Source organism: Trichoderma camerunense (genome assembly GCF_050948025.1).
Source record: "Trichoderma camerunense strain CBS 138272 chromosome Unknown V8C40scaffold_6, whole genome shotgun sequence".
Lineage (NCBI taxonomy): Eukaryota > Fungi > Ascomycota > Sordariomycetes > Hypocreales > Hypocreaceae > Trichoderma > Trichoderma camerunense.
Window position 1 is genome coordinate 633,162 of NW_028145364.1, and position 24,552 is coordinate 657,713.

General features: G+C 50.8%; 7 protein-coding genes across 7 annotated transcripts; 2 read left to right on the forward strand and 5 right to left on the reverse strand.

Moving 5' to 3' along the window:
- Positions 1–47: 47 nt before the first annotated feature.
- V8C40DRAFT_240756 (phosphomannomutase SEC53) lies at positions 48–1,515 on the reverse strand. The gene is made up of 3 exons (XM_083214871.1): positions 1,238–1,515; positions 619–1,076; positions 48–534 (listed from the first exon to the last, which is right to left on the reverse strand). The coding sequence occupies exons 1-3, from the start codon at positions 1,331–1,333 to the stop codon at positions 282–284; spliced, it is 807 nt and encodes a 268-aa protein (XP_083074806.1). The 5' UTR covers positions 1,334–1,515; the 3' UTR covers positions 48–281.
- A 551-nt stretch (positions 1,516–2,066) lies between these two features.
- V8C40DRAFT_240757 (Sodium/calcium exchanger protein-domain-containing protein) lies at positions 2,067–5,689 on the reverse strand. Its single transcript, XM_083214872.1, has 2 exons — positions 2,795–5,689; positions 2,067–2,727 (listed from the first exon to the last, which is right to left on the reverse strand). Exons 1-2 carry the CDS (start codon positions 5,437–5,439, stop codon positions 2,397–2,399), a joined length of 2,976 nt encoding a protein of 991 aa, XP_083074807.1. The 5' UTR covers positions 5,440–5,689; the 3' UTR covers positions 2,067–2,396.
- A 468-nt stretch (positions 5,690–6,157) lies between these two features.
- On the forward strand, positions 6,158–9,316 carry V8C40DRAFT_240758 (condensin subunit BRN1). Its single transcript, XM_083214873.1, has 4 exons — positions 6,158–6,371; positions 6,445–7,033; positions 7,113–8,762; positions 8,851–9,316. The coding sequence occupies exons 1-4, from the start codon at positions 6,283–6,285 to the stop codon at positions 9,121–9,123; spliced, it is 2,601 nt and encodes an 866-aa protein (XP_083074808.1). The 5' UTR covers positions 6,158–6,282; the 3' UTR covers positions 9,124–9,316.
- Positions 9,317–10,102: 786 nt separating this feature from the next.
- On the reverse strand, positions 10,103–12,375 carry V8C40DRAFT_188312 (uncharacterized protein). Its single transcript, XM_083211831.1, has 8 exons — positions 12,003–12,375; positions 11,917–11,950; positions 11,814–11,856; positions 11,680–11,744; positions 11,566–11,620; positions 11,255–11,491; positions 10,418–11,167; positions 10,103–10,354 (listed from the first exon to the last, which is right to left on the reverse strand). The coding sequence occupies exons 1-8, from the start codon at positions 12,134–12,136 to the stop codon at positions 10,170–10,172; spliced, it is 1,503 nt and encodes a 500-aa protein (XP_083074809.1). The 5' UTR covers positions 12,137–12,375; the 3' UTR covers positions 10,103–10,169.
- Positions 12,376–17,961: 5,586 nt separating this feature from the next.
- Positions 17,962–18,892, forward strand: V8C40DRAFT_240771 (uncharacterized protein). Its single transcript, XM_083214874.1, has 3 exons — positions 17,962–18,201; positions 18,278–18,297; positions 18,506–18,892. The coding sequence occupies exons 1-3, from the start codon at positions 18,127–18,129 to the stop codon at positions 18,657–18,659; spliced, it is 249 nt and encodes an 82-aa protein (XP_083074810.1). The 5' UTR covers positions 17,962–18,126; the 3' UTR covers positions 18,660–18,892.
- A 281-nt stretch (positions 18,893–19,173) lies between these two features.
- Positions 19,174–19,741, reverse strand: V8C40DRAFT_188413 (uncharacterized protein). Its single transcript, XM_083211832.1, has one exon. It carries the CDS (start codon positions 19,656–19,658, stop codon positions 19,338–19,340), a length of 321 nt encoding a protein of 106 aa, XP_083074811.1. The 5' UTR covers positions 19,659–19,741; the 3' UTR covers positions 19,174–19,337.
- An 84-nt stretch (positions 19,742–19,825) lies between these two features.
- Positions 19,826–24,361, reverse strand: V8C40DRAFT_264317 (uncharacterized protein; the record flags this gene model as incomplete). Its single annotated transcript, XM_083219526.1, has 6 exons — positions 19,826–20,371; positions 20,437–21,936; positions 22,015–22,281; positions 22,378–23,204; positions 23,362–23,394; positions 23,509–24,361. 6 exons carry the CDS (start codon positions 24,359–24,361, stop codon positions 19,826–19,828), a joined length of 4,026 nt encoding a protein of 1,341 aa, XP_083074812.1.
- Positions 24,362–24,552: the final 191 nt, after the last annotated feature.

Genomic DNA, 24,552 nt, shown 5'->3' on the forward strand with positions numbered 1-24,552 from the left:
AGTTTTTGTCACCTTTAGAGAGCGAAGCAAGAGGAATAATGACATGAGCGTTTGTATAAATGAGAAATTTTGAATATGGGTTATCTTGGTATTCTTGGTATTATCTAGATTTGATTCAACGGGACCATCATTCGTGGACCTGTCCTTTTTGCGAAAGCATTTGGCTCTACTATCTCTCCCACATCTCTTCAAGCGCGCAACACACCCATGGGCGGGACCTCCATTTATAAAAACGAATTTAAATGTCGAACATGGGCGGACCTCCATTTATAAAAACAAATTTAGAGGTCGAAGAGCTCCTTCAGGATGCGCATGGTGTCCTCGGGGCCCTTGACAGAGTGGCCGATGGTCCTGGAGTCGCTGTAGATCTCGAAGTCGTTGCCGCCCTCGAAGGTCTTGTCGCCGAAGAAGTGGATGTTCTTGTAGGTGATTCCGTTGGGCTTCTTGGCCTCGTTCTCGAGGTGCTGCAGGCAGTAGGTCTTGTCCCAGCCGGTGGGGAAGACGTCGAAGGAGATCTGGCCACCAATGGAGAAGCTAATTGGACTTGTTAGTTGAGGATTCTCGACTGACGAAAGCGCGATTGGAGAAAAAAGAAAAGGGGGAGCAGCAAGAACGTACGTAAGGCCCAAGTGTCCGAATCGCTCCTTGAGGGCGGCGACAAACTTCTCTCGGACCTTGGCCTCCTTGTCAAAGGCCTCGAAGTCGTTCCTCTCCTGGGTGCTGGCGTTCCTGCCGACGGGGCTAATGTTGATCATGCCGTTGCGGAACTCGATGAACGTTCCCCTCTTGACGGGGATGTCGAGGTCGGCGATGTAGTGCAGGCAGAAGTTTGCGAGCTCCTTGTACTGGGCCTCGCCGATCCAGCGGATGAAGCTGTTGGAGGGGAGGGGCTGGCCCAGCTTGAAGGCCGTGAGGCCGTTCTCGGAGAAGCAGTAGTCGAAGAGGGTGGTGACGGGGACGCCGGCGGGCCTGCCGAGCTGCTCTTCTTGCTTGATGAGGTCGGAGCCGCCGACGAAGCCGATGGAGCACTTCTTGCGGAGGGCTTGGAGGAGGGCGAGGATCTCGGGGGAGGCATCCTGTGATGCATGTTAGCGAAGGCCGTTGGTGGTGGTGGAGGGCATTGGGGCAGTAGATTTGCGGATTGAAGGAGGAAATTGGTGGCAGATTGGGTATTGGAAGGCAAAGAAGATGTTGCGGGCGATATCATTGCTTCTCAAGGGGTGCAATGCCGACTTACAAGACGAGCGGGAGTCAATGTGCCGTCGACGTCAAAGAGGCAGATGGTGTCCTTGAGGGGACGCTCCTCAAGAGGGGTATAGGTGGGCGCAGACATAGCGGGCGATTAAGAAGAAGATATAGAAAATGGAGATAAAAGATATGAAAAAGAGACAAGCAGCAAGACTTTGAAGAGATGCGGGGATCTATGCGAATTCGGATGGAAGCTTTGTAGAACGACGAGATGTTCAATTGTGGGATGGGATGCTCAACAACGAGGGGCAGGGCGGTGAAAATAAATATTGACGAGAGCCCATCCAGTGACGAAACTCCAATTGGCTTGAGCTTCTACCTGTTAGCGCACCGATCCCCTGTACAAGCTCAACTAGCGTCTGTATTTACAGGTGATCCTTCGTACTACAGGGTGGAGGGGCAGTGCAAAGTGCCTGGAGAAATGAGAGACCCTTGAGCCACTAATTTCAGTTCATACGAGCCACGTTTATTAGAGCCACGTTTCTCAAAACTTGAAGCTTTTGGGATACTGGGCGATTGTTTATTGGCAAGACATGGATTAGTTTTGAACAGAATGTTAGTTGTCGTCACAGATGAAGGGTGTGATGAGCATACACAGCCTCTGATTCTGTCTCAATTAGATGAAGAGTAGATTTGGGGACACGCGTACAATGGCAATGTGACTGATTGATGGTGTAAATGAATACGAAGAAGCCATGTAAGAATCTTCAAGGCCAAAGGCGTATCTCGAAAATTACATTTTGCAGGGTGGATACGAGGGCGCAATGTGGAGGTTGAGATTCAGCTGGAATTCGGTGAATCTTGTGAGTTTAACAGAGCTTGAATGTTATTTGGAGTACTTCTAAGTTGGTATGATGATGTTCTCAATTTGGGTGTCCATCGATTTCGTATATTCACAGGCCTGAACCTACAACGCTGCTATCCCGCATGCCATCTACCTCTCAACAAAAACAAAACAGTAAACATAAAATGAATGTTGTACAAGAAAAAAATGCTTCAACAAGCTCAAGCTCATGCTCATGCTCGCAATGATGCACCAAATTCATATCCTCGGCCCGTAACGTCATACCCCCATCAAAAATCATATCCCATACAGGCCCAGCAAAAAGGCGAACGTATACTATACAACCCCCCCTCCATCACAGTAGTTATGAAATATCCCCAATTGCGCCTGTAAGTTCGACAATTACGTTGGCCACCGTGCTGGCCACCCAGATCGCAATCAATGCCCAGCCAATTCTGCGGCTCAGAATCCACTTGTTCAGAGGCACAGCGATGAGCAGGCCGACCAGAATCACGAGAAGTGTAATGGACGATATCATCAAAGTCCCACCTATCTGGATACGATACGGTTTGTATGCGTAATCGTCTCCTGGGTGCTTATGCTGGTGGCGATTTGCGTCTTGAACCATCATTAGGACACCTCCCACGCCTATTCCAAGTAGAATATTGAGCATTGGCCCACCAAAGCAAGCAGACCTACAACGGAGAGTCACACAGTTAGCATTCATTCACAAGTAAGTATAGGGGGTCCACTTGTACTCACAATGCCATGACCGGATATCCAAGTCGGGCCACTGTAATATCAGCCACCAAATCGCCCACACTGTTGCCAGCTGCGAAAATGGTGAGTCCAAGTAAAGCCTCAGAAATACCGAGGACCACGCCAAAAGTCTTCAAAACACCGACAACTTCGCCCGCCACCGTTGAAATCCAAGCTATGCTGATGATGAATCCCAAGAAGCAAAACAAAAAGTGGTACTCGGGTCGCTTCTGCTCCGAGGTAAGTAGAAGCAACGCCCCCAGTAGTATGAGCGATCCCAAAAGCGTCCATAAAATCATGCGCACCAACATAGCCCCTGGCTTCTCCCAGTCTTCGGAGATGTTTGCCCAGAGGATAACTACGGCAAACAGCGGCCCCATGAAGAGTTGGAGGCAGACGAGCCATCGGTTCCATCCCAACTTTTCCTCGCTTCCTTGACTGATGGATCGAACTTCGGACAAGGGTTTGGGCGCGCCAGGCCCTCGAGTGTGGGGAGATATAACCAACGTGTCTTCGTTGGGCAGCGCCAGGAGAGGTGTCTGAACGCTCGAAGTCATAGTATCGCTATTCCTACGATGTAGCGAATATCTCCGAAACCGATCCCACTCATTCTCAGGTTCGACTTCTCCCGGCTGGATCGAAATGGGTGGAGCCACATGACTTGAACGATAGGTATGAGCATCATCCAAAGAATCGACTTCTCCTGTCGTCGTCTCTGACTCAACAACCGGTAGCGTTATTACCAATAAAAAGATGCTCGGTACAGATATGATGCTGATGGCCTTGTCCCACAGTGCCTTTTCTCTCCACCCTTGTAACGTTGGAAACAGGGTAGCGAGGAGAACATGTGGCGCTGGAAGAACCGAGTATGGCCACCATATTACCGGTCGTGATTCAGTCTCGGCGCTGCCAAACGCAGCAAATGGGCTTTCACGAACAGTGGCCGAGGGTGGTGGAAGCATGCTAAAGCCAGCCGGTTCGACTTGCGTATTAGGCGAGATCGGCATAGGGGAATCTGTGTATTGAGGGAAAGGCATCACGGGCGACGTTGGACTGCTCAAGTTACCACCTTGGCTGGGTATCTGCAGTTGAAGCCGGGGCACAAGCGGTGACTGCCGGTGATGACCACCAGCCCCTGGTAAATCGACTGGAGGAGGTGCCAGTTTTCCACCAATTTGATACGACGGTGCAGGGCTTGCCGTCCTTTGGCTGGCAGCTCCATCTGAGGGGGACAGCAAACTGGAATCTGACCTTTCTCGCACGACCCCCAACAAATCTTGAGGCACAGATGCCGAGGCTGGAGCAGTTCCGTGCGACCTAGCCCTCTCCCTCCCATTGGCGACGGCAGCATCACGGGCTGAGACATCGGCTTGGTCGGAAGGTAGCAGGTCAGAGATGGCGCTCGTGCTACCCCTCCGCCCTCTATAAACGTGGTTCTCAGAATAGCTCCTAGCTGGAATTGGAGAGAGCTGAAGGTTACTCTCCCGCTGCAAGTGCGCCAAGGCAGATCTAAACTCCAGTGCTCCAATCAAACTCGGTCGAATGGGTGTAAGTGTGTTCCTTCGCCCGCCTTGGGGGCGCAAGACTCGCATGCTTCGCGTTACCTCTGCCACAACCATTCTTTCATGGTCCTCGTCCGTTTCTTCGCTGCCAACGCTCCCTGGCGTCTCAACACTCCGGCCGTCAACCTCTATAATGGGGCCGCGCTCTAAAGCGGAGAGGATACTCTCTGCAACAGTGCTTGGTGCATGTCGACTTGCTTCTTGGCTCGTATCGTCGGGATCGTCTCGATAGGGCTCGCCAGCCAGCTCATCTCCGCTGTGGCCAGTCAGCCCATAGAAGTGACTACGGGCCTCCCCTTCTCTGCGCAACCTCCGCTTTCGCCTCGTGATATACCAATGACATCCCACAACTGTCACGACATAGAGTACGTAATATCCAATCATGGCGCAGCACTCCCAGAAACGCAGTTCTCCATCAGCCAAGAAGCCCATGGTAAAGGCAACTGCAACAATAAAGAAGCAGATGTCCCTGGCGTATGTCCGACGATCCACTCTGAACTCTCTAACCAGTGCCATGGATCCGGCCACCACGCCCGTGATGAAGCTGGCAGCGCCGATGAGTTCGCCGACGGCCATGCTCGCGCTGTTGGAGCTCATGGCTGCAAAGGTACTGAAAACATCGGGAGAGCCATTTCCAAAGGCGAGGAACGTGACACCTGCAAGGCTCTCGCTGAGGCCCAGGATAGTCGCAATGGTGCTAAGATTGACGCTGAAGAAGTCGCTCGCCGCGATACCGATAGTAGTAAACAAAAGCCCCAGCCATGTCACCAGAAGGACAAAGGCAAAGGGCTGCGCTTTGCCCAACCTGCAGTAATAGAGTTCGAGATAGGGAAGAAGCCCGGCATCTTCGTCGATGCAATATGCTTTTACAAAAGCGCACTGATCCTTGGCCGTGTGTACTTGACGGCACTCGGGCTCTTCGTCGGATCGTCTGAACAGCTCCGGACTGCCGTCGCTATCGCCATGATGACGCTGAGTGTATGTGTGTGCCAAGAAAGAGTACGCGGCCAGCAGAGACAACAGCAGAACCGTAGTGTAAAAGGGCCGGAAGCTCAAACGGCCCCGTCTGGCGTTTGTTGTCCGCATGCTGGTCGCATCGACATATCTCAAGAGTGCGTCGGACGAGTTGCGGGAAGCAATCTTGGGGTTTGGCCGTGGCAATGCGATGGTTATGAGCGTCTCATCAGTTGTGGGTTGCGAGTTGCGGGTGCTGTGACATGATCTTCAATGACGTCCGTTACGCTAGCCCATGTTTCTTTGTGACGCCTCTGTGGCGGTGCAATTCCAGGGCCTTTTTCTGCACTCCGACAGTGCTGAAGGCCCTGCTAAACAATGCGGGAGTCTTGCAGACAGTTAAGGTTTCTGGGGCCGGCTCGGTACCTTGGTACCGGCATCAATGTGGCTGCAGTTCATTGGAGGCACGGAGTACATGTGCCAGCTCAGACCAAGCACTTGGGCTTTGTGCCTTTGAGCATCGTGTTTCACCTAGATTGGCACATTTGCAAGAGTCGGTCAAGGACAAAGCCAGACTGGCCAAAGAAAGCCACAGGGACATCACGCGCGAAATCTTTATGGTGATACAATGGCTGTGCAGGGGCAACTTTGCCCATTGAGTTCTGACCGTTTGCCCAGGAACAAGAGCAAAAGAGGTACCAGACATCTGCAGATGAGTACCTGTACCTGCTTACCGTTGTCGCGTAACGACAAACTTCAGCCAAGTGTGGCGCGTGGCGCAGGTGGCTTTCCATTCGCAGCAATTGGTTGGCCAGCCACGGTGGGGTTCCGCAGACACCCGGTAGTTCGTGTTGCTTCACGAAAGTCAACAGTAAACAAAAAATACTTGGGCCGAGACGACACGCGGCAGAGGCTTTGCCTCAGATACCTTTGAACAAACTCAACGCAAATCCGGCGAGGACCCCGATTCCGAAAATGCCTCGGATTGCTCAGATGCCACGCGCTGGTGGCGCAAAGTCGTCATCGACCAACATATCGGGGTCGCCATTCAAATCCCCCATCAAGTAAGCAGCATCTCGTGAATCCCAAACACCAAACCCCGCGTCGCTGGGCATTTATACCAATGATGAATGATAGAATCCCCCTCAACGACGATGCCCAAGAAAAGGGCCAGCGGATGAACAATCGAAAAGCACTCCAGGAAAAGCAGATAAAGGAGATCAAGAGGGCGGCCACCCCGCGCAACAGCCTGGGGATTGGGGGATTTGACAATGGTTCGCAAGATCCCAACACGCCCCGGGGGACAAGAGGGGGACTGGATGACGATGATCCCATCATGGTTGGAGGCGTGTCCGTGACGCCGATGAAGCGCGTTCCCATCTTGGCCAACTTCGAAGAGTGGATGAAGATGGCCACTGACAACAAGATCAATGCCACCAACTCATGGAACTTTGCCCTCATCGACTACTTTCACGACATGTCCTTGCTAAAAGAGGGCGACGGCGTCAATTTCCAGAAAGCGAGTTGTACGCTTGATGGATGTGTCAAGATTTACACCAATCGAATCGACAGCGTCGCAACCGAGACCGGCAAGCTACTGAGTGGTCTGGCAGATAGCAACAACAAAAAGAAGGACCGCGATGCTGAAGACGGCGCCGGCGAAGGCGAAGAGAGCGAAGAAGAGGTTGATGAAGATGGCAATGTCAAAAAGAAGACGAAGAAGAAGGTAAGAAGCAGAAGCAGAAGCAATGGAAGAGTTAAGAATATCCCCCTTCGTAGGCTAACCGGCTTGCCCTATCTTACAGGTACAGAGGTCATCCGAAGCAACACTAGCGCCGTCATTCGCCTCCCTGCAGCTCAAGAAATTCGAGCTCGAATTCGCTGTCGATCCCCTTTTCAAGAAGGCCTCTGCCGATTTCGACGAGGGGGGCGCCAAAGGTCTACTGCTTAACCACCTGATGATTGACTCGCAGGGCCGAATTGTCTTTGACAGTAGCGATGACACTGGTGATGCAGATGAAAAGGACAAAGAGGATAAAGGGGACGAGGACGAAGATGATGTCGAGGCCGAAGTCGAGGTTGAGGAGAGGGAAAGGGAAAGGGATGGGGATGGGGATATAGATATGGAACACGACGAACACAGCCAGCCGGAGAAAGACCAGCGCAAGAGTCAGACCCAAGAGGACGCGGATGATGCCGACATAGAAATTGACGTTTCGGCCCTCGGACAGCGGTTCTTCCCCGACCTCGGCCTCCTGGATGAGCTTGATATTTGCCCGTCTCTGAAGAGTTTTGAGCTGGGAGACCCCTCCGGCTCTATGGACATTCCCTTCCTTAAGGCTCCGGAAGACTGGAGACAAGACCAGGAAAACAAGAGCTCCGACAACCATGCCAATAAATCCGGCATATTCATCGATGAAGATGCGCCAGCCGGCTTTGACGACGACGACCTGGGCCTTGGCAACTTCGATACGCTTGGAGATGTTGCTTTCGGTGAGGGTGGTGAAGCTTGGGCCAAGGAGGCTGCTCTGGAACCTCAAATGCGTGTATACGACGCCGGTATGAATAGCGAAGAAGGTGGAGAGGGAGAAGGCTTTGATGAAAACGGCGAGTATATCGTGTCCATGGCCAAGCCGGAGAATGCAGACAAAATGCATCAAGATATATTGAGCTTCTTCGACCAAGCACTACAAAAGAACTGGACTAGTGCTGAGCATTGGAGGATTCGCAAGATCAAAGATGTCAACAAGCCAGCAGGAGAGACAAAGAAGCGCAAGGAAAAGGAGCCATTCGAAATCGATTTCCTTTCGTCTCTCAGCCCCGCCCAGTCAGACGTCATCTACACACAAGCATCCAGCAACTCGGCTGTCTGCCTACCCAAGAAGGACTGGAAATCAAAATCTCGAAACCTACTTCCAGATGACAAGCATTTCAGCTCAAAGGTCTTACTGAATCTCTTCCTCAAACCCAAGGCTCGCCTAGCTTCAAAACGGAGAGGATTTGGCTCACGCAAAAGTGGCCATGGCTATGGCTCTCAAGACGACGATCACCAGCCAGCAGGAGAGCTTGACGAGGCCTTTTGGGCACAGCAAAAGGCACCGGAGGATGCTGCTCTACCAGAAGGCGATTATGATGCCAACTTCTTCCAAGACGATGATGGCCTGCCATTCCCTGGTGGCGATGACGGAGACGATGATGACCTTGAGTTTTCAGATGCCCGAGAACATCTTTCACCAGGGGCTGAAGGGGATGCGGGTCTAACGGAAGGGGCCGGAGTGACGGCTATGCTCAACGGAGAGACTATGAACACTATGGGCGCCTTTGGCACGCAACTTATCACTCAAACACGCCGTCTACGTCCTGAATATGTCCAGTATGCCAGAGTTGCGAAGAAGGTAGACGTGCGACGACTCAAGGAGGAACTCTGGAAGGGCATGGGCCTGGAAGAACTGGAGGTACGTACAATTTCATTGATAATCACCACTTTGAAGCCCTCTTTTTATCCTTTTATTTATTTGCGGTACTAACAACCATGGCCTATAGAAGTCTGTTGAGCCACCAGAACCATCAAACGGACCTAGGCAATCACCACCCAATCCGGAGGATAATACGACTCTCAAGTTTACTGAGGTGATGAACTCACTACAATCGGTATACCCAAAGCCTGCCATGGCCGACATCTCCACATCGTATTGTTTCATTTGCCTGCTTCACTTGGCAAACGAAAAGGGTCTTGTGATTGAAAATACAGAGGGGCTGAGTGAGCTGGACATTCGCAAGGACTGGACGGCGGATCTCACAGAAGGCGCCGTGTAAATTTCGTTGTAATGCATAACAAGGACAAACTTAGACATGGATGGGGGCGGCCAATTTGAACTATAAGACGTTTGGGGAAATTGCATGATGACCATAGTTTGTGGCTTTTAATGATTTACATGATGATTTCCCACATCTTTTATTACTCTCAGTATTCTTGCTATCAGCAACGGCGCATGTTAGAGTTGTCTACCAAAGCTTTAGGTTATATAAATTAAAATGCTCGCGAGTAGCTCCTGCCTCGCAACTCTAAACCTCCACAATGGCAACTGCCTGCCAGTATAAAGAGGCGGGCACATGACTTCCATCTTCATCTCGGCTTAAAAATGTAAACAATCTTTTCCTCTTTGCACATCCATCTCAACTTACGACCTTGCGATTTTTTAATCCTCGTTCCAATTATCAATTTAATATTCAACGCCAGATAATATCCTGAATTCCCTGCCATTGGCTCTCTTTCCGCACAAATAATAAACCAGAGCGCAGCAAATACTCTTCGCAGAACCCATTTCCGTTCTCCCAACAAGTCTTTAATGCCAAAAGCTCAAAGGAAATGAGAAAAAGAAAAGAAAAGAACAAAATCCGTCACTGTCCCCGAGAGCTTTTCCCTAAAAGCTTGGGTCCTATGGTAAACGACCAGAATCGACCTTTCCATCAACGCCAGCTTCCCGTCATCTCCCAAGTTTCCCAACCACGTTCATGTACAGTTCTCGACCAAAAATATGAGGAGCCACTTCATACAATCGAGAGGCAAAACGTCAGAAGCGAAAAAATAAAAATAAAAAGAAACCATATCTCCAACACGACGAATAGAATGAGAATAAAACGGTCATGGGTATATGAACAGAATTTCGAAGATGCGCAAGACATCTATGAATCAGGCAGGAAACAGAACCAGGCAGGAAATGAATAGAATCAAACGACTTTCCACAGGTGGCCTGCTAGTGGCAGCTCCGTGCGATCACCATGATCAGCTACCCAGTGCATGGTGGCTCGACCAAATTGTTCCCAGGGGGGGAGAGGGTTTTGGTCAAAAACCTGCCGATTCAAGTACGACCGTGATGGCCGAATATTTCACCGGCTTTTAATAAAGCATTCACCCCATCAAGCCCACCTACCTCAATGGTGTTGGAGCTCGAAAGCGGCACATCTGCTGAGGTCATCAGCACATCGCCATCGCTTGTCTCCTCGACTTTCATGTTCTGAAAGGCAGAGGAAGCTGTCTGAAATCCTTTTAACAACTCAAATTAGTTGCGGGTCTACAAAGACTTGTCAGTTCGAAAGGACTCGGTACCGTATCCCTTAGGACCCTGGAATTGTCCAAAGGTTGGCCTCCCTCGCTCAACTGGACTAGCGACGTAGCTAGTCGTATACGACGGGCTCTCATCTCTGTGGTGGGGAGTTTGATCATGGTCTGACAATAATGCATGGATTGACAGATGACCATCGCTCAATTTACGACTAACTCTGCTTGACGTTGTCGGTACGCTGCTGCCACTGGAGGACGTCTCATGATAGAGTGGCGGTACTGGAGCGAGTGGCAACGAGTGTGTTCCGTGAGATACAGGCATTCTGGGGTTAGCTGTTGCAAAGCCATGCATAAATCCGGCACTCTCAGTCACCGGGCCGCTTGTTTTCCTTTGTCCGGGGGCCAACATATCCGAAAGTGATGGTAAGTATGGTGGTTGTGGTACATCGGCTTGGTGCGTTATTCCTCTCAATGACGAGGAGCCTCGTCGCAAGTGGCGCGACTTGTTTTTCGCGGACATATCAACGTCAAAGTGTGTCGCCGCTGGGGATGGCATCGAGGCTACCGAGGAATGTTGTGAGTCCGAAGCAGACAAGATCGAGTTCCCACTGTTATGCCGAAGATTCGGAGGCTCTCGAGATTCACTTTCACGCATCCTCTCACTGCTACTACCACTGGCAGTCGAGGTTGAGCCACCCATCGCTATGCTGCTGCCCACGGTGCTACTTCCTGCACTACTACTCCCGTGCAAAAGTTCATTCTTCTCGAATCTTGCTCGTTTCGCGTCCTCGTGGCCTAATTTGGAATGAATCAGCTCCGGTTGGCCAAGATTGAAAGGAAAATCAAAGAGCACACTGCTCGTTTTCAACAGCATGTACATACCTTGATTGGGTTTGGCCTGCTTCTCATTGAACTCTTCGAGATATTCCATATACTTGCGGTATTCCGGTGTCTCCTTGTAGACTGCCATCTCCCGATAGTACCGCTCTTTGCTGGCTCTTGCTTGGGCTTCATATATCTCCCTCTCTGCCAAGGGGAGGCTCTGCCAATTTTCTCCGACCAGCTTTGCTATTTCAGTGAACGAAAGACTGCGGTCCCCTTTCAAATTTTCCCTCAACTCTGCGATAATCGATTAGCATTTGCGTCCTGGTTTGCCGAACAGAAAGCAGTGGGGCGCAATATCTAAGACTCACTATTAGAGAAAAGCACATATGCGGACATGGGTCGTTCAGGTGCATTCTCATCGGGCTAATCACCGAGGTTAGCATATTCATTCTTTCCAAAAGAGGCTTCTTCACACAATTTACCTTGGGGTGTCGCCGATATTTGCGCTTCGGAACTATGATAAGCTCTCCACCGTGGCTAGGAGGCTCTCTCTTTTTATGAGCTCCATCATGTTTTGATTCTTCCGGGGTGGATTTTATTGATGAGAGTGAAATACTAGGATCGATTCCCCTTGCATTGGCAATTCGCCGCTGAAGCCTCTGGGAGTGCATACGATTAGCAATATCCTATTGCTTTCGGATAATGGTTGTTATACATACTCTGCGATGGCCCAGCTTGACGCCCAAAGCATCACTAAGACTACGGTTAGCCCTGCGAAGACACACAATCAACCTGGTTTACCCACAGATCAGATTCTTGTATATCGAGAATCGTTTCCCAAGTATCAAAGCCTTGCTCCACAAACGTGTCGAGATACTGGGCGATACCAAGCTCCCTGAAGATGGCCTCCAGCTCTTGGCTCATGCGGCCGGGCTGCATTCTCGGACTGAGAGCTATGCGTTTTCTTGAGAAAGTTATGATCCCGATGTTCTAACATTTAATTCTAGTTGCGGAGACTCAGATTTCGATTTCGATTTCCGCGATCGATAAGACGTGGGGGTAGCTGGCGAATGGTAATAGAAATCGAGGGGTACGGCGACAAACCGATAGCTTAGGATCCAGTACGGGTACGAGCTTGTTCGCGCAACAAATGTGCCTTTCGACGGAAGGTTGCGCTCGTCCTTGAGGGTTATTGTCGCAGTGAGCGTGGTCGACTAGCTGGGTTTCCAGGAAATGAGCTTGGCGTGGTGGCGTGTTAATGAATCGACAAACAGTGGCAAACAACTCTCCGTCAGGATTTACCATGGATTGCGGGATCGAGAATAGATGAAAGGGCCAAAGCATCAAGTGGTTTCTTCATTTATCAGGCTAAGATGTCAAGCTCTAGCCAGTGAGCGGTTAAGATATTACCCTTGTCAATGTTTGTCAAGTTGAGAGACTGTGGCCAATCTTGGCCGATGACACAAGCCTGCCGGAGGGAACAACTCGAAGCCAGCACGCCCGCGAGAAAGTACGAACGTACGACTTGGAAGACTCGAGATCAGGAGCAAAGGCGAGAATTAAGCGAGCTATATCCAGCAAGCTTCGCCACCCTAAGTGGCAGAATCGATCATCTCGATCTGCAACAGCAGGGCAATCAACGGGATGGGACACTTGAGACGTCGGTCCAAATGATACTCGGGCGAGTGAGAAAATAAAGACCAAGGGCACCTCGGCTACTCTCAGACGTCAAGACTGGGAATAATCACAGTCTTCCTGCCCTAAATGATACAATAAAGGCGACGGCAAGTGGCCAATGGCCTTCCAGAAGCGCGTAAGCGGAGATCGCAATGATCAGAGAAATCGAGATTGGTCGTTAAAGATGAAAAGATACAACCATGTCCGGACACTCTCACGGCATTACAGACATGGGACTGGTTAAGCTTCGGTATGTACGGCGGTGCTATGATGGCTACTCTGCTTGTCAGCACCTCTCCTGGAACGCAATGGCAAGGTTTTTCAACAGGCTCCACGGCACTGTATGTATGGATGTACCCTTTTTTCTCTCTCTTTCTTCTTCTTCCGCCGTGGGCCCCAGAAGCAACAAAAAGGTTATCCAACTTGGCTAGGGTTGAGCAAATGGGGGGGTAGGCAGAGAGAGTTGGGGGAAGAAATTGTTATGGGGAAAGGAAACCGAAAAGAAAAGGTACGGGACCCCCCATGCAAAAGATAGCAATGGCACGGGATTTGGGATGGAAAAGAAAGGGAGGGACGACGTACTGGGGCTCTCACTGCGCCTTTGTACAGGATGCATTAAGTGCAGGGCATGCCGAGGGTAGGCGTGCCGCTATCAGGGAACCTGGTCTGTACCTCTCCAGGGCCGTCTCGACACCGACGACACGGTGATGAAGGCAAGCGTTGTTCGATCCAGGACCACTAAATGACGGCTAGGGGAAATCGGCAGCGAAGTGAGGGATCGGAACTGGGAGCTGTTCTCCACGAGCGACTACTGCAGGCAGACCAACAAGACGGGACCACAGCGTTTTGGCTAGCAGCCCTAGCTGGGCGGACACCTAAAGCTGGCGTAACAAGACGAGATTTTGGCAGAGGAGCCATAGTATTTTGGTCTCACGCAGCTACAAGCACAGTACAAGGTGAGGAGCCGTGACGAGGGTTGATGTAACCCATAATGGAGGCGTCAGAGGGTGCTACAGCTAACGACTAATTAACCCGAGCATGAACTCCATGGCCAACAACTAATAGGGCCGAGTGCCTCATCTCTATCAAGATCGAAGAAAGCTTGACACAGCACCATTTGCATATGCTGCCTGTCTAGCTGTGCAAGTGGAACATCCAAAAACAGGGTATGAGCTTCTTTGAGGCCTGCCTGGTCTTACACTACTGAGCAGTGTTGCAGAGAGCCGTCATCAATTATGAGATGGGCATCTGATACTTTGGCCAAGTACAGTTATTTACGGTCTCAGAAGGATTTTACTCACAGCTGCTCCCTGTTTTGTTGCAAAACAAAGGCAATGCCGTACTACGAATAAGTACTCGTCTGTACAGGTAGGTACGAGTATGCTTTCAAGGCCATAGCAGGGCAAAAGCGAAGCTGTCATCCAGGTGGTTCTTGGTACCGCAAGGTCGGCCCACAACCAGATGCTCCCCAGCCGTACATACGAGCACAAGTATGCCATCTACGGTACATTGAAAGTAAAGTGCGATGAGACGAGCTGAAAAGAGAGCTAACGAAGGGGCTACATAGCAGGGGATTCAAGGATTACAGGTATCAATGGAGGTCTCTTTGTCTCCTTTGGGACTCGGTTTCATGCCTATTGGCGCCGCGAGCCACTGAACGTTCCAACTCTACTCCTTCCGGCAGACGGAATACCACCTCCATTTACGAGATATTGCACCTCCTCCTCCTTCCTCCAACAGTGCCGCTTAGCTGAGACCGAAATGGTACTTGTGCTTACGCTGGAGGAAAAAGGGGGCAAGAAGGAAAACGACGAACGACATGGTTCATCAGTTGAGAAGCTAAACTAGCTTCGCTACATGGTTAGGCCCCTCCGGTGTTTGCAAGCCAATCCGCAGCAGACTCAAATGTAGGGTTGGGGCGGCGGGCTGCAATTCGGGCGACTGGCTGTCGTCGGATCATGGCATTGGCCCTGAAAGGTCAGCGATCTCGATCCCTGGAGTTGTTTGAGCTCGTGGCTCAAGGCCAGTGGATAGCTAGGCAAGGAAAAGAGTGGAGGGCGACCGCGGATTGGGCCAGGCACCGGGTGAGTCGATGGAGGCGACAAGTTGTCCTATCACAGCCGCAGCTCAGTGCTACGTCACAAACACCGGGGCGTCGCGTTTGGAACTTGGCCCCATGCCGGCACTACGAGGGGACTAATCAGGACGGCGAGCCCTTGCGCGGAGCGCTGTGAATCTGGCTGGAACCTGGGAATCGGATTGGGGTCACGCCACTATGGGCGTGTGAAGTCAGACGCTTCTCCTTACTTTTCCCCCCTCTACGACAAGGATTACCACTTGAAGGCCTGCGCGGACATCCAAGACCCTGCACTGCAGAGCGGATCAAAGGAGCAAGGGGGAGGAAGAGGTGAGAGCAAAGGAGGCAAATTCGAGCTTCCGGAGAGACAAAGGAAAAAGAAAGAAAAAAGACTGGCGGTGCTCGCAAGCAGTGTCTCAAACGAGTACATAAGACAAAACAGTTTTGCCGGAAAGATGAACCTTGCCAAATGGGGCAACGGTACTTACGTTCCCGCCACGTATAGCGACTACGGCCACGTTGCTGAGAAGGTGAAAACACGACCCGAGCCCTTTCTGATAGCTTTCTTTGGGGAAAAGGGAACGAACTGGGCTGAAGGGAGAGTGTTGGGGTCAAACATTGGCGATTACAGGTCAGAAATCAGCTTCTTTGTGCCGCTCCGAATCGGTGAGGAGTCGCCTTACCGCAGCAAAAATATCCATCCACAAGCCAAACCAGGACCATGCAAGCCCACACCTCCAGAAGGCACACATTGTCCCAAGGCCGGCACCCATAGGTATGGGAAATTTCGTAAAATGGGACAGAAAAGATGGAGATCTCGATCCCGTTGTGCTGGTTCCCCTTCCGTGAATCAGTCCGTCCATCTATGCTTCGATTTTACATGCCTAGCACCGCCGGGGGCAACACACCAATGGGTAATGGGGGAGGCTCGGGCCAGTGCGTGGATGCGCGGATTCAACTGATCACCATCTGTCGTCAACTTGTGTTCAACGGTTGTCACCACACTGCGAGCACCGGAGCCATTGATAAACGGGCAAATCTCACGGCTCCGCCTAAAACAGTTGATCAGCAGCCATGCTACTTCCCAAGCTATGTGATACCCACAGTATGAAGTACCAAAAATGGACGTTGGCATATCTTTAAAAGCTCTTCCCGTCTCTTTTGTTATACTTCTGGCGGTAGATCGGTCGATTGAACAAGCCTGATGGTCCACTCTGGAGAGAATTCCGCGCCAAACCAAATACATGATGTCAGAATACTACAAGTCCAAGACGGTTCACATCTCGATTCACATGTAATTAACTGGACGACCGACGATCAGCGCCGGTTTGTACGTGAGGGGGTTTCCCCCTCGTGTTGCAAAGTTTTGTCCAGCAAGGTCAACTTCTGGTGATGGCGCAAAATGGATACCTCAACGGCATCATCTCCGTGCCTTGATACGAATGCTGTTGGGTTTGCAACGCCTCCATCCGAGATTTTCGGTACCTTTTTTATGCCCATCTTCTGCCTTTTGGAACGAGCACCGTAAATAGGTGCTGAATGCCAGAGCAACAGCCAATGGCGGCCGACTGCGGGTTTTTAGAATCTAGACTCGCCGAACCTGCATGGGAGGGGGCGTGTGTGAAGCTTAACAGGGTGCTAACACTTTTAGCCCTCTGGCTAGTAATCTCTAGGCACGGCGCACCCAAAGCTGGCACCTCCTCACTCAAGCCACCCGCACGAGAGGACGGCAGCTTCAACGCGCTTCGTCGTACGAGTGGTATCTCGATGTCTCGAGAGCTGGCCTGTGTGTACAAGTAAGTGGTCGTCCGTTAGGTGATGGCTCTACTCTGTAATCCGTGCTCTAGGGCTGTTCGAAAAGGTACAGAAGAATTGAGGACGCTTGAGCTAGGCCCATCAAAGACTCTATGTAGCAAAGGAGATGTTGAAAAGCTCGCCAAGCTCGCTTCTGATCCAAGCCCCGAGAAAGGGATTGCGACTCTTGTCTCTTGTCTCTTGTCTCTTTACGCCCGAGGCAGTGACAGGAATAACACTCAAGCGATCAACGGGTCACGATAGTGGAGAGATGAGATGAGCCCCAGGCTCTTTTGGACATCCGCCGCAACGGATAGCCCGACAAGACAGCCCGACGGATGGCTAAATATAAGAGAGCGGGCCATCCCAATGGGGCATCCCAATGGAGGAATTTGATATATAACTTTTGGTGGATAGCGACGCCCTCTTGATATATCCCATCGTGATGGCACATTGGCGGCAGCAGCACATTGGATTATGGAGTCCCGTCTGCCGCGTCAAATGCCCCGTTAGCCGGACGCCTTGCAAAAGGGCAGAAGCGCCCGTAGGAGGCTGCAAGTACTGACAATTTCACTATGCCCACACGGGGCAGCACTTGGCCATCCATGCTGACGGAACGGCATCCGTCTGCAACCCCTTGGAGCGTCAATTGGTCGTGGCGCAAAGCTGAAAAAGCCGATGTGTGTGCTCGGCACCAAGGATCCTTGTTGTTATTGGCAGCAGCAATGTCACCTCTTGTTCGAGACGCGAGGGACGAGGTGCTGTCGTGTCTTGATATGTGAGGCACGGAGTGTTGGCGATGCGTCTGGTATGAAGCACATACAGCTGCAGCATGCATCTTATACTGTAGCGAACACGAACCGTAAGCTCACCAATTACTGGTCATTAATGATGGCTGCTGCTGTAGCATCGTACACTAAACTATACGGAGAATGGAGAGAAGACGAATAAGAAAAGGGAGAAGGGAAATCAAAGCGGTAAGTTTCTCTGGGCATATTCTCGTCTCTTCTTTGTTGATGGAGTTTGTCTGGTGTTATAAGACATGGCCTGTAGTAAGAGGCCTACTTACAGAGGGGTACATACAGGTCAGATGCTGCACCAGGCTGTACCTGTATCCCACTGGGAAGAGGTACTAACTCGTACCTTACTCGAGGCCCGCATCACGTGAGCTCTCCGGTACAGCGGCAGCCCAGCAGCATGTACCCGTTACGGAGCATTGAATTGTATTCCGTGATAACTGCTCAGCCTTGCAGCTTTCCGTGACGCAGACGCAAACAAGGCATATCAAGTACCTTTATTTCCACACCCAGAGATCATCTCATCTCTCTTATCTTGCTTTTCAAGAAACAAGGACATCTCAAGCCCCCAAACCCAAAAGACCATGGCTGCGTCATCAGAAACAAACTCAAGTAAACCGGATCAGCCCGAGGCTGCTCCCGAGGTTGATCTCGCTCAGGCATGTTTCATCACGATATATCACTCGTATTCTTCTTTCATGAGTTTAATCTGACCAGTAGTCTTCATGTCTTCAGGCCCTTAGAGAGCTCGCTAGGTAAAGACACTCTCGAAGCTCTCCCATCACCATCATATGTCTCTTTCAACAAGGCTCATCTCATTTCACTTTTCACTTTTATCCCTGCCACCACTACACTAAGTGATACTACGTTTTTCTTCCATTTTGTATCTTGCCACGCTCCTATAATATGCGCAAATCAGTTTTCCTGATAGAAAAAAAAGACATGATCCTAATATCTCTACAGAGGCGAACAAACCGCCACGGCAATGGAAGCCAACCTCACCAACCTCGAAAGCAAGCTCGACGCCATCCTCGCTGCTTTCGACGACATGGAGCGAGAAAAAGGGGCAAAGGGCACGGAAAAGGTCGATGGAGAAGGTAAAGAGGCTGAAAAGTAAAAAGTTTATATACGGAGTACCCTTGTGTTTTTCTTTGTTTCTTTGTTAGCGGGGTTTGAGACGTTGGTTGAATTCATAATGGCACTCTACATCCTCATGTATACGGAACAACCTGTATGGGGCACTCTACATTCTCATGTATACGAAACAACCTGTATAATTAGTAGTCATAACTAGACGTCCTAAAGAGTTACATGTCCAACGCATTACAATACATTCACATCGAGGAGAAACCGGGCATGCACAAGAGCCATCGTCTCCCAGGACAAGAGAAACGATGGCAAGTCTTTTAACGTCGCTAACAAGGGCAGGAAACTAGACAAACTCCACTCAACACACATAAAGAAATAACTCGAAAAGGACAACAAAAGGTAAACATCTCTTCTCTTTCTCTTATCCACGTTTGCATCCTATTTCTTCCAATTTCAAGGGCCTCCCCCACCAGCCAACCCTCCTCATCCTTGAAGGGGGAACCGTCTTCAGTTTCATTTCACATCGTGCTATCAACGATTGTTGTTGGAAAAAGAGTCCAGACCCGCAGCTTGCATTTTTAAAAGTAAAATGGAAGAAGGGAGATAAAAGAAAACCAAGAAAATCCACACCCATCCATCCCTCCACACCAAACGATGAGAAAGACCGATTCTTTCGCTATGCCATTTCATCCATAAACCCTACGTACTATTGCCACTGCAATATGCCAGCAAACCCCCTTATCCGGTACTGGAAAAAGAGAAAGAAAGAAAACGTCCATGCGAGTATAGAGCAAAGGAAAACAAATATAAGAGACGGGGACGAGATAAAAGATACCAAGAGGGTAAAATACACCAAAGACAGAGAGCCAAAAGGAAAATTAGGGAAGTTAAAATACTGAACCAAAATAAACAGGACAAGACCGTTGCGTCTTTTTTTCTCGTCCAACATGATATCAACACCGTATTCGCCAGGTAGGTTGAAGAGGGGGGGGGAGCATATTGATAAAATCTCAAAAACAGCAGTCATGCTCTAAAAGAAAGAACATTATGGCCAAACAAGAGAAAAGAGTACTGGGAATCCGACATGGTCCTCATAAATTCATGTCAAGAGACTTGATAAGACGCGCTCTCAGACTAATCCGAGCGCAGCGTCCCATCTTGGGCTGTGCCGTCTCAAGCAAGTTTGTACTCTCTTTAACTCGAGAGGCTTCGTCTATCAGCAAGTTCTTCGCGTGCTTTTGAAAATGTATCCTCTTCCTCTGGGTCATCCAGCTCCTCTATCAAATCGGCGCCAAACTCAGATAGATCGGTGAGTCTTAGGCCAGCATTTGCTGCTGCTGCGTTTCGCGCCTCTTCCAGTGCTTTGCTGGACGCTTTGGTGAGCGATGGCCTGTTCTTGGTCATGGGCTCCCTGGTGGTAAACGATCTGCCCTCAAGGCTTGGGCGCAGCATGCCCCTTTCACCTTCCAGGCGTCCAGACGCCTTGGCTTCCGCTTGCAGCGCCAGTTCTCGCTCGCGGTTCTTCTCTAGCAGCGCACCTCCGAGAGTGGCGCACTTGAGAATAGTCTGAATGAGCTGGTTCTGCTGCAAGGGCTTGGACAGGTACTCGTCCATCTGGGCTTGAATACACTTTTCGCGATCACCCATCATAGCGTGGGCTGTAAGAGCAATGATGGGAGTTCTGTGTGTTCCCATGCCACGCTCGTATTCACGAATCTTGCCGGTGGCCTCAAAACCTCCCTATTCGCAAAGAGTTAGCTCATGGTAGCAATTGGAAGGGGTTTTGCGCAAGGTATACTACTTACCATGATGGGCATCTGAACATCCATCAGAATCACATCAAACTTCTTCTGCTTCACGGCCTCGACAGCCTCCCAGCCGTTGCCCACAACAGTGACAACGTGGTGGTATTTCTCAAGAATCTTCACGGCCAGTTTCTGGTTGACCGTGTTGTCCTCAGCAAGGAGGATCTCAAACGACTTGGTAACATCCGCGAGAGATGGCGTGGCTCTGTTCTCCAGGGCGGGGATCATGCCGTTGCTCAGGTCAATCAGCTTGCATGGCATTGTCATGTAAGACGTGATGCCCAGGTCCAGACAGGATTTCAAGCTAACGTGAACCACGGGAGCTAGCAGGACAATAGGGAGGTACTTAAAGTCATCTACCGCTCTCAATCTCCTAGCAGTATCAATTGAGTCAACGATGATGGCGTCGTAGGGCAAGGCGCCGCCCTCCTTAAGGCGAGTAAGAGCCGAGCTCTTTTCGGAATTAACGACAACGGGGTGCAGCCCGATCTCTTCCAGCATTTCTCCAATGTGTGTGGCCGCGTTTGACTGCGACTTGTCGACGAAGAGGACCTGGTGTCCGCGGTAAGGCTTCAGTTGCTGCTGAACACTTTCTGCGTGCACATCGGCGAGCTTCACGCGGCAAGTAAAGTGGAATTCGCTTCCCTTGCCGACCTCGCTGTTAACCCAAAGGTCTCCGCCCATGAGGTTGACGAATCGCTTCGAAATGGACAGGCCGAGACCCGTTCCACCAAACTTGCGTGTCATTGAACCATCGGCCTGCTGGAAAGTGTCGAAGATGAGGTTGAGCTTGTCCTTAGCAATGCCAATTCCTGTGTCCTCCACAATGAATTCAATGGCGTATTCGCCAGGACCAACATGCCTCTTATCTTCCTGCTCTTGAATGGTTAAGCTGACCTCACCGTGCTCAGTGAACTTGATGGCATTGCCCACAAGGTTCAGGATAATCTGCCTCAGACGGAACGAATCTCCGATGACGTAGTCAGGTACGGAGCTGTCCACCTTATAGGTAAGATCAAGGAACTTCTCGTTCGCCTTGACTGCGAGAGTCTTGAGCGCATTAAAGACTGTGCCTCGCAGCGTATACGGGATTTCTTCAATAACCATTCTCCTAGCTTCAATCTTGGACAGATCCAGAATGTCGTCAATGATGGTCAACAGGCTGTTGGCAAGATCATTGACAATGTTTAGCATTTCTCGCTGGTACTGGGTCAAGTCGGTATCCAGAGTGAGCTGCGTCATTCCAATAATACCGTTCATCGGAGTTCGAATCTCGTGGGACATGTTTGCGAGGAATTCGGACTTGGTCTTGTTGGCCAATTCGGCAGCCTCTCGAGCCTGCGTGTTCCTCTGGATACTGTCTCTCAGATTTGATATCATCTGGTTAATCTTCTTCTTGAGCTCGTCCATTTCGCCGGAGGCCTCCACGTCGACAAGCTTGGTGAAGTCGCCGTCCGTAGCCAAGTTTGTGATATCGGAGAAGGCACGCACTTGAGTGGTCTAAAGCATGCGTCAGTACTTGGAACCTTTTCGAGACAAAGGGAAATCTGCACTGCGAGTGCACAGGTGGTGGCTTACCAAGTTGCTGGCCATAGTGTTGACATCAGTAGTAATTTCTTTCCATCGTCCGTTCAGCCCAGCTACATCTGCTTGAGCTCCCATCTTGCCATCGACACCGACATCCTTGGCAACTCGTTGCACTTCGTAACAGAAGCTTGACAAACGGGAAACCATGTTGTTGATGGTCTCTTTCAGCACTTGTATCTCACCATTTGCCTCCACATCAATTGTTTGACTCATGTCTCCGTTGGCAATGGCCTGTGTGACGGCAGAGATACTTCGCACCTAGAACATGGTTAGCTTATGAACACAGCCTGCAGTCGTACAGGAGAACGATCGGAGTATGACGACTTCCAAGGGGGGGGTAGTGGTACGACATACCTGGACAGTGAGATTCGACGCCATTGTGTTGACATTTTCAGTTAGATCCTTCCACTTGCCCTCAACATTGGCTACCTGGGCCTGGCCACCAAGCGTACCATCTGTACCGACTTCTCGGGCCACTTTGCTCACTTCAACGGCGAATGTGCCCAGGCGATCCACCATCTGGTTGATAGTGTTCTTGAGTTCCCAAATCTCTCCCTTGGCTTCGACCCCAATCTTCTTGGTAAGATCACCCCTGGCGACAGCCGTGGTAACCTTGGCAATCTCTCGCACTTGTGTCGTCAGATTCATGGCCATGCCGTTGACGTTTTCAGTAAGATCTCTCCATGTGCCCTCAACGTCATGAACAGTGGCTTGACCACCAAGACGACCTTCAGTTCCGACTTCTCTGGCAATTTTTGTAACTTCGCGAGCGAATTGCTGCAGCTGATCAACCATGGAGTTGATGGTAGACTTGAGCTTGAACATTTCTCCTCTGCATTCGGCTTGGACTTTCTGTGTGAGGTCTCCCTTGGCGACAGCTGTTGTGACCTTAATAATATCTCGCACCTGAGTCGTCAAGTTGTTTGCCATGGCATTGACGTTTACAGTCAGATCATTCCACATGCCCTTGACCCCGCCGACATCAGCCTGGCCACCTAAGATACCCTCGGTTCCGACATCTCTTGCTACGCGCGTGACTTCAGATGCAAATGTTCGAAGTTGATCCACCATGGTGTTGATTGTCTGCTGCAACTGCAAGATTTCTCCTCTTGCGGGTCGTTCAATCTTCTTTGTCAAGTCGCCGTGGGCGACGGCTGTTGTGACGGAGGCGATTTCTCGCACTAGATGGCATTGTGTTAGATAAATCACATGCATGCGTGGTACTCAAACTTCCTATTTTGCTCGACCCAAAAGTCGTTTGTGGAGCAAATAAGATGGGAGAAAGAAAGAGGGGAGCAGGAAGAGGACAGAAAAAAACAGGAGTCTCGCTATACATACCTTGATCCGTGAGATTTTGTGCCATTACGTTGACTATCAAAACATTGTCAGCTGCTGTTGACTACGATCATTACCGACTACAAGAGCCGGAATCTGGCTGAAGCAGGGGACAAGAGTAATAACAGGAAAAGCAAATTAGGGCCATACCATTGTCTGTCAACTCTTTCCATACACCGTCAACACCACCAATACGGGCTTGACCGCCCAGTAGACCCTCAGTTCCGACCTCGCGAGCGACACGAGACACTTCGCTGGCAAAGGTCTGCAGCTGGTCCATCATGGCGTTGATGGTGCGCTTGAAGGTTGTGATTTCGGGGTCCATTTCGACGGAGTTCATGCGGACCTTCATGGTCAGGTCACCGCGGGCTACGGCAGTGACAATCTCACCAATCTCTCGGAGGGCCTTTTGGAAGGCCTCGTTGGCTTTCTGATGCTTCCACAGCTCTCGTTCGAGCGTGGCTACCCGCTCCAGCTCGATCATCTGGAGGGCACGCTCCTGGAGCTGTTTCTGTTCTAATAACTGCGCGTTGACGCCAGCAAGTTCCTGGCGTTGACTGTCTAGGAGCTTGGACTGGTCGTCAACATGATCGCGCAGTCCTTGCAGCGCTTCCTTGGTCAGCTGGCGGGATACAAAAATCGGACTGTCCAAGCTACCTTGTTGAGCCTGGGACTGTTGAGCCTGGGACAACCTCGGCTGGGAGGCCACAGGGGAGGCGCCGTTTTCAACCTCATCGTTGAATAGTGTGTCGTTGACTTCGTTGGGCGTCTCTGGGAAGACGGCCGTGGCCGAGACAGACGCTCTGCTCTCTAACTGAGAAATGCGAAGGGCGAGCTTCTCCAGCTCAAGCTCCAGGGTCCGTTTTGCAGGGTTCTCACGGCCTGGTAGCTTGATGCTAGAGCCGGGCCCTACTGATATCGGCGTGGAAGTAGAGGTAGGGTCGCAGGCGAGCGAGGCGATGAGCTCTGCGGCCGCAGCGAGTGCCGCCGTATCTTCGATCATGCCGGGCGCTGGGGGGTTCCCCAGAGAGGGGAGAAGAGAGGAAATATCGCGGAGGCTGCGAAGCGACGGGCGGGGAGGGACAAGGATAATAAAGATGGGGAGTAAGAGAGAAATTCGTCGAGATAAAATAAAGAGTAGAAAATAAAAATCGAGGAAGAAGAGGCCCTGCTTTTTTTGATTCTTCGGCGGCG